Source organism: Coccinella septempunctata, chromosome 3 (genome assembly GCF_907165205.1).
Source record: "Coccinella septempunctata chromosome 3, icCocSept1.1, whole genome shotgun sequence".
NCBI classification, from domain to species: Eukaryota; Metazoa; Arthropoda; class Insecta; order Coleoptera; family Coccinellidae; genus Coccinella; species Coccinella septempunctata.
Genome location: NC_058191.1, coordinates 25,016,306 through 25,028,106, shown reverse-complemented (window position 1 = coordinate 25,028,106; position 11,801 = coordinate 25,016,306). Strand labels below are relative to the sequence as shown.

The window sequence follows — 11,801 nt, the reverse complement described above, 5'->3', positions numbered from 1 at the left end:
CGTCACAGCCTCCAGCGAATCCGAGGGTAAGTTCGAGGGCGCGTAGCGTCCCGATTGGCCCGCCGGGTCGCCATGTAGCCTCTACCCCCGCCCTCTCGCACAGTGCCTCTCTGTCCATTTCAACCCCCAAGTTTTTCGTTGCCACCCCAAGCTGGCTGGTTATTGAATTAGGCTTATCATTTGATTTCGCACAGGCAGACAGTCGTGTCCGCTTCGAACCCACGGTCTGCCGTCGTTCTAACTCTTAAAAAACCGGGGAATTCCGTAATCTTTATAATTTGATATTGGACTTTTTGATTCGATTATATACACGCCTTCGAAAATTTGCGCCCTCAGCCGGTCTCTTGCCCAATTTACGGCGTCTCAGCAAACACCTTCGCGTAATCGAATCAGCGGTTTTTAAAAACAGTTTTTTTGAACTCGTCGACATGGATTATTCGTACCTCAACCAGGCCACGGCCTTTGACTCGAGCTGCCTCCAGGCATCCGCGATGGACCCGTCTGGTCTTGGGAATATGCCGTGTTCTTACGGCGATCTGACGTCCTGCAGCCAAATGTCTCAGGCTGCGTATCGGTACACGGCCGCCGCGGCCTCCATGGCCAGGAGTTACAACCCGGCAGGATCTGCAGGTGCCATGGGGGTGCACCATCCGTCGGCGGGATCTCAGTGCGCCGTGATGGGGACCAGGCCTCATGTCCAAGACGTCCACAGGGCTTCGATGTTCCCGGCTACGATGAACTTGCAAAGTGAGTAATTTGGGGTGATTTATTTTTCCGCATTTTTGTATTTTATGCTTACTACGCATTTTTCATATGTAATTAACAAATTGCAAATTGAAATTCAGATAAGTATCTAAAATGTATAACAGAGAGAATAATTTCAAATTCAGACTTTTTAATTATTGTAATAACATACAGGATGAGTCCTTGACTCGTACAAATATTTTAACAGTAGATTCTTGAGGTCAAAAGAAACACTTTTTTCTTTTTCCATTTTTTCCGAATCGTCTCGGTTTAAAAGATACAGGCTGTAGAAAAACTATAAAAAAATGTAATTTTTTTTTCTCACAAACGGTTTTAATTTCGGAATATAGTTTTTCATTTATTTGATGAATCTTTGCCGAACACAAAATATCACTCAGGTCTATAAAAATACAAAAAATTCAAAGAACCCCACTAAGTTGAACGCTGTCTAACGAATATTTTAATGTTTTGTAAAATAAAAATATTTTTCATATATTCTCTCCACAGATGTGTAGAGTCTTAGATTAAGCTTGTTTTTGCTAACGGGCATTAGTAGGTTATTTGCGAATTATTTATTGCGAACATCAAAATATGTATGTAATGATAATATTTATTGGCTTTATCGGGTGATTCTTCAAGATGGCTCACACCTATAACCTTTTTATTATTGGAGATGGAAAAACAAAATTTGGGAGTTGTGTATTATGGTTCAATTTACATTTTTTGATATATTTACTTGCTTTTCCGTATTTCCGGTTTGACCGGAAATGACCTCAATTTCCGGTTTTTAAATGGGACATTACGATCGAGAATGACATTCTATAAATCCAGGAACACTTAACTTTACAAATTAAATGATTTTATTTCAATTCTTATTTTTCGATTAAGTAACATGGCAAAACTACTACCTACTTTGGGGCTTATGACTTCACAGACATATATCAAAAATTATTCAAAAGTAGCAAATATAAATTTTTCCAGTTAACTTGATTTTCTCAAATCGAAAGGGGATGGCTCCTCGGAATTTTGTGAAGGATAGTTTTCCTACTAGTAATTTGATACCACACACTTCCACTTTATTTTGACTATTTTTCTAAATAAATATTGAAATGAAAATGATTTCATTTGTCAAATATTGACAAGTCTTTTTTTGTTGGATTTAGAATGTCATTTTTGATCGAAATAAGTAAAAATTTATAGGATGTCCCATTTACAAGACGAAACTTGGGGTCATTTCCGGTCAAACCGTAAGTACCGCAAAGCAAATAAATATGTCAAAAAATTGACATATGTATTGAACTATGATACACAATCCCCAAATTTCGTTTTTCTCTCTCCAATAATAAAAAAGTTATAGGAGTGAGCCAACTTGGAGAATCACCTGGTGTAATGGGCCCAATGAATCTTGGTGTGTTGTGCGCCCTATGAAAATTATCTCCAGCTATTGTATCCTTTGCCAGGTCAATAATCTCAGAGTATAACTAACAGTATCTGATTAACAATTCACTAATATGAAATACTTATTTACAATTTATTAAACTGAAATACATCATATATGTATTTTCTGAATTACAATTGAAAAGGTGTGGAATATCTCGATACAGTTTCACGAAGAAAAGCAAATAGGTATAACGTTTCACGTTTCAGAAGAAAAACACAACAAATTTCATATATTCCTTTATTATTTCTAAGGAATCATCCTACAAATTGATATTAGCCTTTTTTCTTTTTATTACCTGAAAAATTTTGGAATTCTAGATAGATTTTACCAATTAATATTACTCAGAAATTTATTTAAATTAAAGCCATGCTGTATTATTCTGCATAATACTAAAGGAGGTGACATAAATTTCCAGTTTGAGAAATTGATATAATTGGTGGACAGATGAGTTCACTAATATAAATATCCAACGTTATTGTGTTACTACCACTACCCACTTAAGTTTGTGAAATGTGTTGCGTTATCAAAAAAGGTACAAGATTATGTAATCCAGTTTTTTTGATAAAAAAATTCTTTATTGTTGCATTTCGAATTCTAGCCGTGACCTGCTTGCTGTATTGCTATTCATTTTCAGAGAAAAAGACGTTATTTATATTTGTTAAATTATTTCATTTAATCAATAATTGAAAATGTTGGAATTCATATTTTTCATAATTTTCTTTTCATTATTCTCCTTTTTCTCAGATACATACATGATTAGACTGCAAAATAGTTCTCGGGCATTTAAATATTGTCCTATATATTATAGCCGTTGTTATAGATAGTTGATTATGGCTTCTATATATAATTGTAATGATAAACGAAGAATCGAGAAAGTTATTTTAACGTTATATATATTATAGTATAGATCAGATTTAGGGCAACCAAATATTTTAACAATTTGTATTATTTCAAAAAATATCCCCTACTTTTGATGATATAAAATTGTATAAATTACTTACTTCTCGAGTACCACAGAGTTCGATTTATAAAACCTCAATTTCAGTCTTTCAAATATTTAAACAAAGCCTCCGTCAAGATACCCACCTTACACGCTCTATAACTTTCTGGAGGTAATTTATCATGTTCATATAAATTTTTCATGAAAGGAAGTGTTTTATCTTGTGCAAAAGTTTGAGAGGGACTGATCCACCCTACAGTTTACGAAATATAGGGGTAAAAAAACTGATGAAAATTGTGAAGTGAATAAGGAACTTGGGATTCCAGATCAATTATGGAAAAAAAAACTCCAATAAAAGTGATTGATATTTATAAATACTTATAAATAATTACTAGTATAACCTTCAACCACCTGAAGAATATACAGAGAGTGAGTGAGTAGTTGCGAAAAAATTCAAAACGTATACGATAATGGAGGAACAGTTTGAAATTTGAAAAAAGTGTGGGTCTTTCATATGAAGTTTATATTTATTTATTATATAAGCAGCCCTTACTTTGACACAACCTCCTTAAAGCACCTGAAAAGCAATTTTTTATTTTTTCCTCAGTAAACCAGAAAACTGAGAAAAATTAAATTGAGAAGAATTTCTATTGGAGCGAGAAGGCTATGAAAATTTTTGTGATGTTCCCTTATAGTGTCAGAAGATAATTCCAGCCTATTTAGAGAACTTAACGAACTTGTTAAATTATTTTTTTCTAAAAACCATTACTTTTTGCAAGAAATTACCCTACTATCTGTTCAAAATTAATCAAGTAATTAGAAATTAATTTTTCAATGGTATAATATGAATAAGTAATAAAGTATTTTGGAAATACATTTTAGGGTAGGTCTTATCAACCTCTTGTAATTACAGACAAACACCACCGAAATTTTTTATTAATTTTTAATTGTTTTCTTGCGCCCATAGAATATCAGTTCAATTCAATTTCTGTCAATTTCTAGTTTCTAAGGAAAAAAAATTGCTTTTAAGGTGTTATTTTCAGCTGTATCTAAAAAGAGGGTGCTGTAAATGTTTTTTTGAAAGACTCACTCTAATTTTTGACTAGAAATCTTCCCTTCAAATTTTTCGCTATTCATGAATAAACTATCTTGTGCATGAGAGCAAGACACGTATATGTATCTGAAGTTATCATTCTTCTTGTTCAGTTTCAATAGTTTAACTATGGCTTTTCATCAAGTATCGGCCATATCACTTCAATGTGATATAGGAATTATTATGGAGGGTGATATATTTGAAAGGATTTATTTCATACATCAACTGCATATTCGGGAATATTCAATGAAATTTGTCATGGCTATTTCGTTTCATACCAAACCTATCTTTCGATCATTTTTCAGTAATCCTATCCGTAAAAAACTGTTGACAGTTTTGACACATGTCATGAAAATCATAGATTTTCTGGAACCTTCATAGATATCCGTTTGATATTGTATGAATAGGGAGCAGCACAGAAAACACACTCAATACTCAATAGTGAACAACACTCATCCTTTGAAGAATTAACACCACTTATCCTTCATACTTCATATACGACGTCATCAGCTTCGCCTGAACGGAAGTAAAAACCCGATCATAAAATTAATGGTTTTTGGCGAAAACCCGGCAACCAGACCGTCTGGTGTTAGAATTCAGACTGGAAGGCATCTCAGATGCGGAGGCCTTCTTTTCTACATCCTTCTGGCCATCATAAGGCAATAACTCAGTGAGGCAGGCCCAACTAACAAGGTTATGCACCTCAGCCTTGGCAGCGTCGAACGGCGAAGCTCTTGCTGCCCCTCCAAGAGGCGGCGGTTCAAATTAAATAATTTAATAGAAGAGAAAGTTTATTGTGCATAATCTCGTTTGGACGCTGGAGAGGAGGTTTCCTGACGAAGGGGGTTGCGAAGGGGTTCGAGGGGAATGACGACGAATGATTCATGCTCCGGATGATACTCAGAGATGGTCAGAAATTATGAGAATTGAACGTTCGTGTTCAGTTGATGCCTTGATTGGCCCTTCAGTTGCTTGAAGTTGTATTCTATTTGTTGTTCATATTCCTGTGATCTGAAACGAAGTAGGTAATAATTTGATAATTTCACTATTACGACATTAATAATGTGGAAAATATCTGAATGTTTTCAAATTTCGAAAAGAAGTCGAACAGCAGCACACACAAGGTTTCTTTCGTGAGTTGAAGCACTTATCCTGTGTTCTCCTCTTTTAAAAGATTTAATCAGCCATTGCTGAAAAACCTCTCAGTCTTTGAGAGATCGAAAAAAGAAAACTTTCAATCCCCTATTTCAAGGACTAGTAAGGTGGCGCTTTCAATCCTTCAGGTATGATTAATATTAAATTTAATCTCTGAGATTAACAGTAGAAAAGAATATACATATACCTTGTTCAAAATCGGGGGTGTAATGATTTTGTAAAAAAGAGTAGTATAGACTGTATGACAAGGTAATTGAGTTGGAGATGGTATAAAATCATTTATTGTATATCGTTCACAATCATAAAATGAATAAGTGACTGCATGAAGCTAATACAGTAATAAAAAACAAATATCAACAACATCTATAGACTCAGATAGACATTATTCAACTAAAAGCCTAGATATTCCAGAGCAGTTGAAATGAGAAGTCACTTGAGGACAGACTAGACTTTGAGAAGTTCAATAAATTCAAAATTAACACAGCGTTTACAGTGACAGAGTGTTTGATTGATTCCCTCAGAAAAACAAAAGGTTAGTATAATGAATTTTATAATGAGAAGACCGAGTTCTAACAGTAAAATAGGCGAAGATGTGAAACTACATTTTCTAAGTCTGATCATCAAAGAGAGATCAATACATTAAATGTGAGTTGATCAATAATTCTGATTTAACTATGAGCAGTGCATGAATCGTACAAGTTAAATGAGAAAAGTAAAATTAATTAATCTGAGAAGTGCTAGGATATAATAATGAAATGAGAAGATCAAGAATAATTAATAAAATGAGAAGAACAATCATTATTAATGTGAGAAGAGCAAGAATAATATAATTAATATATATTACGTTGGTCTTGGAGAGTGATAAAATTTATCAATGAATAAAACATTCACAGAGACGGACTGCTTACAAGTAGGCACCATTAGAACGTCCATCAGAAAAAAAGAATATACAATTGATAAATTATGAGAGGTAAAAATCGAGAGTACTAATGAGGAAAACCACTAATCGTTGGTTTCGAGAAGTGCAGAAGACTCAAAACTAACATGTATATCGAGCACGATGAATGAACTTGAGAATCCATCAATGAGAGTACAAGTTACAATAAGTAGATCATACCAATTGAGTGTGTACGATTACCAGAGCAGGCCTTCCAGATTCAATTCTGGTGCTGCATACCCATTTCCACGTGAGAAAAACTAGAGGGTTCTGAAAATCTAGTTGAAATATTTATTCATGATTGAGAAGACTCGAGAAAAACTGTAAAATGAGCAGTAAAAAATGAGAATCAACAACATTTTTTGTAGACTTGTAGTGTCGCACGTAGACGCATTTCATTCATAATGAAATCATGAAAAGTACATGGAAATGGTTTAATTAATAATTTTGAGAAGACTGAGTGTACATTACCTTTCGAGTAGAACAATTTAGCACCAGAATTTAATGAGAAGGCTACAAAGAGAAGGTCGGAGGGGGGCTTCGCTCAATTTTTAACATTCCGCCCGCCATAACTTACAGCGTTAGTTATCGAGATGACTGAGGTTGAAATTCTTTCTTGGTTGCTTCATCTGAAGAGGTGACTGGTAAATTTCTACCTTAGAGATTGGTCTTGTTGACGTGGAAGTGGAAGTCTTGAGGGTAAAGACTCGAACAAGGCCGTCTAACCCTGGGTGCATTGCCATTACTCACCATTATGGCCACTTGCAAGGAAGTAATCGCTCGTCGTTGATGAGAACTAATGACCCAACCTTTATGTTGTGGAATGGATGGTGCCACTTTGATATGGAGAGGTGACGTTGTAAGTACTGAGTAGACAATTTAGACAAGAACTGTTGGGTACGTTGCTGGATGAACTGCCATATTACCTAACAGCCGATAAGTGAAGAGTTCTTCAAGTGATGGCTCAGATAAGTAACCATCAGTGCCGTATCTATGAGGAAATGAGCTGGTGTTAGTGCGGTGCTGCCTTCAGGATCATCGCTGAGAGGTTCGAGAGGTCTTGAATTGAGAATGGCTTCGATTTGTGCGAGGAGTGTCATCAGTTCTTTCACTGTGAATGGCTGATCTTTCGTAGTTCGAGCGAGGTGGTACTTGAAGGACTTGACTGCTGATTCCCATTTTCCTCCCATATGAGTAGCTGTTGGAAGGTTGAAGCAACAGTTTGTACTTTCATTCATGAGGAGATCGGCGATGACCTGGTTTTCTGAGGAGGCTTTCGAGAACATTGAGAGTGGCAGCTGCTCCAATGAAGTTGGTTCCGCAGTCTGTTTCCAATCTGAAAATTTAGTTGAGGTGTGAAATATAATGAAATATTTATTCATGGTTAAGAAGACTCGAGAAAAACTGTAAAATGAGCAGTAAAAAAATGAGAATCAACAATATTTTTTATATACTTTTTATAGTCTCGCACGTGGACGCATTTCATTCATAATGAAATCATGAAAAGTACATGGAATTGGTTAAATTAATAATTTTGAGAAGACTGGGTGTACATTACCTTTTGAGTAGAACAATTTAGCACCAGAATTGAAAGAGAAGACTAGAAATAGAATTACGTAGATGAGATGAACTGATAGAAAAGTTTTACAAAGAAATCGAGATTAATAAGAACTCAATTCAACAACGTGAACAAAGACTATAATAAGAAAAATGTGTTGATGTGTAGTTATTCGCTTCTGAAAAACACTGAGAGTGGGGCTGCTGCTTCGTTCAATTAGCGCACCGCAGAATCGGGGTACTATACCAGGAGCGTCGACTATAGAAAGGTCAGAGGCTTCGCTTAATTTATAACATACCTACCCAATTCAAGAATTATTGCTATCTCTGCTGGCTGTGTTAAATCGAATTTTGAGTTGCGGAACTCAGGTTGGCATTGGAGATGAACTGTCTATTTCATATCTATGAACTTACGGAAGAATCCGAAGATATTGAGCATTGTTGTTTATGTTCTCCATTCAATCGAATATAATAAATAATGGTTTCAATTTTGAATGCTGACTCATTTGTTCTGAGATTGAGCATTTCTTCAGTTGAATACTCCTCTAGTTATATTTATAAATATTTTATTTCTATTGTGAAAATACAAAATAGTTATATCTTTTGTAACCTGATATTGAACAGCATCTGGACTTTCAAGGCCTGCTTCGAAATCAATAATTCTAGAATAATTTTTCAAATTGGAGCTGGTCTATAACGTCATGTGTGAGGCCTTTTTCAATGTCCTTCTTCAAACTGAATTCTAATTATTCGACTGAATCGATGGAAAACGAAAGAATGATATTTGAGTCTGTTATTCTCATATTAGCATTTTTCCTAAACGCTACACATCGCATATCAACAACAATATGCTAACAACCCATAAGTCAGGAGAGTTGACATTTTGAAACAAAAGTAGGTAACTACATTGTGTTTTACGTGAGTGTGTCACTGGATTTTGCTAATTATTCGTTGGAAAAAATTAATCATAAATATGATAGTGCTTTTTCCGGGCTATTCAAATATGGTATTGCTGAACTACATCGAACATATATACTCCATTCAAGAATTATTGACATCTCGGGAGGCTGTAAGAAATTTAAGTTGGTAATAGCCCATTAAGTAAGGTTTTGACTCGGGTTTTGACTTGTGGAATTCAAGTTGGAATTGTGAATAGACATTGATCCATAGACTAACACTTCACCACAATAATAGACCGTTTTTTAGTCGCAGTGACCCTCAAATTCACGAAAAAGCGAAATATCTCAGATATGGCCAATTTTGCACATGAGATGTCAAACAAACTTATTAATTCATATTTATTGCTCGTGTAGATTGTTCATATAAAATTCTGTTGTTGTTTTTTTAAAATGTATCTATATGTTTTCTTCTGATTTACTTGCTGTACTGCCACTTCTTTGCTAGTTTGTGATGTTGCCATCTTTTTGCGTTTAAATGTTGTATAATCTATTGTAGAGCCCTGAGAACGGTTTGAACTAAATCGAAACGTCGTAATTTTGTCGAATTGAGTTAAATAATAAATATCTCATACGGGGAAAAAACATGTCCATGCGGTACAGAAAAAAAAACGGCTAAGTCACCTCTACGAGCCTAACACCCGGCATCTACAGTCCTGTTCAGAGTTAAAACTACTTGTAGTTTGTAGTAGTTTTGTTATAATCTTATAATCTATATTAGTTGAATATCATTCGCAATTTTCTCAGTTAAGAGTTATACGCCTTGAATTTATACAAGGATGGAACAGGTTAATGATAGTAGTAGTGAATTTTGTGCAGGTTTGAGAGTCAAAATGGGGAAAAAGAGGCTAAGTCAAGGTCTCATTATCGGAATTTCAAAAAATCAGGATCCTCAGGACCCTTTTTTTCCATTGTGCTTGAGCGTACACACCTACAACATTGTGACAACACCCTTCACCCTTCAATTGTGGATGTTACTTTTTAATTACTCAAGCGATAAGAGTACATTTAGTGCTTCAGCGAATTGTACAAACATTTAGTCTAAGAACTTTTTATTGGAATATCAATTTAATAATCATTATTCATTATAGGTGTTACCTGATTCCATGAAGATAACCTTGAATCGAGACATGTTAAACATAAAATAATTATAAAATTGAGGTTCTAATTGAAAGAAGAGTTCTCAGGCTGCCTTTTCATTTCATGAGTGTCTTAGGCGTTGTGTAAAACTATAATGAAATTTTGTAAATTTTGGCAGCAATGATTTGGGAAGGGTCCAATTGTCTTAGGTATTGTAATATTGTAGTATACAATACATCTTTGTGAATAATGGTCATAGCATCATTTAAATGCGATAATATTGGTTCTGAATGCTCAGTTCATGTCATATTTCATTAAATTCTTCGTCCCCTTCAATCCTTCCGAGGAAGAAACAGGCAGCATACGCATTCGTGGGGCTTTCATTCCAATTTTGGCTTGCTCCTTCTTCAGAAAAGCAGCCTACGTTGAGACATGGCGGCATGGGGGAACCCTCAGCGGACATTTTTCATTAGGTAAGGAAACAGCAGGGAGAATTCCGACGCTGCGATCAATAGAGGCGTTTCTTCGCCATTTCCCGTCGGATTCTGTCCCCGGAACGTTGGAACGCCGTCCCCATGTGAAAATAAGGGCCGGTTTTGTTGAACCCTTATATTTGTATATATTTTGGTACGCTTAAGATTTCATGAAATATGTGAAGGTACCTAGATTTTATAAATGGTGTTTCAGTGGGAAACAGAAAAACTCAACAGGCGAATAGAGGGTATCGAGGTGGTTGTAGGTATACCTGATTTATTGTGGCTTTGTCTGTTTTATGAATTTTGTTCATCTCTTCTTGGGATCATAACAAGCAGAATATTTTGGACTGCGAGATCGCCAGAGCTCACCACCTTGGATTTTTTTATGGTCATCACTGAGAAAACGGATTTTCAGTACTCCTCTCGTCAATATTGAAGATCTGAAGAACATAATGAGAGATGAATGCCATCAGTACTAGTACTCAAAAAAGTATGTGTTCAAGAAGTGCTAGACCGAGCATAAATCTGTGATGCCAAGAGATGCCAAGCAATTGGAAGAATAAGTTATAGCTTATCACAAGAAATAGAAGTGTTTACTTCAGGTTTTGCTTAGGTTTTCGTTCAATTTTTCATACAATGAAAAATACGTACCATTTCTCATTTATTCGAGAAAACGAGTTCCATTAAAATACACTCTTGGACAAAAAAAAACGGACAAACAAAATGTATTGTTTACAGAATTCATTTTCAAATAACCTTTAAAGGTGTGCATCGATTTTGATCCTTTTATTGTCTTTTTATAGCCTATTTCATCTCGTTTATCACCTGATGCCGAGTCTGCAGGAATTTCAATTGGATTTGATGGTATATAGGGTAGAACTGAAAGTTGCTATTTCCTCTAAATTTCTGAACACCCTGTGGAGCTAATTACTGACGCAATGTGGGCCTTTAAATGTGTTTTTGATGCTTTATTTTCTCTTTCCTGTAAGGAAATACGATTTTTTAAACGAAACTATGCAATTTATGACATTAACGATAACACATCGAGAATATACAGATATTATAAAAATTATCACATTCCTATATTATGTATTGCCTCCAAGTGCTCTTATCACTGCTTCCATGAGGCATTGCGGCGGGGTTAGCTTCCAATAGATACAATCGGCAACTGCCTGTTGTGGAACGTTTTCCCATTCTTCAAGAAGAGCTGTTCTGAGAGTTGCTACGCAACAGGATAACCGTGTTCTTTGATCAAAAAGTATACTTTATTGTGCTTGCTATATGAAATAACAAAGTTAGAAGGATTCGACAAACAACCTGAGACATTAACCACTAAAACAAAATTAAAGGAAAATCGATCAATGGTGGCTGAACGAGCTAGGATTTACTGTGGTTCATCCTACAGAATACCAACTACAAATG

The 11,801-nt window shown here is 35.2% G+C and overlaps 1 protein-coding gene across 1 annotated transcript in view; it reads left to right on the top strand.

Annotated features, from left to right (window-relative positions):
• Positions 1–374: 374 nt before the first annotated feature.
• The window catches only part of LOC123310221 (paired mesoderm homeobox protein 2A-like), an 89,901-nt gene continuing 78,474 nt past the window's right edge, over positions 375–11,801 (top strand). The window contains exon 1 of the mRNA XM_044893667.1: positions 375–747. Within this exon, the coding sequence (XP_044749602.1) occupies positions 429–747 (319 nt within the window). The 5' untranslated portion in view covers positions 375–428. The remainder of the gene's footprint in view (positions 748–11,801) is intronic.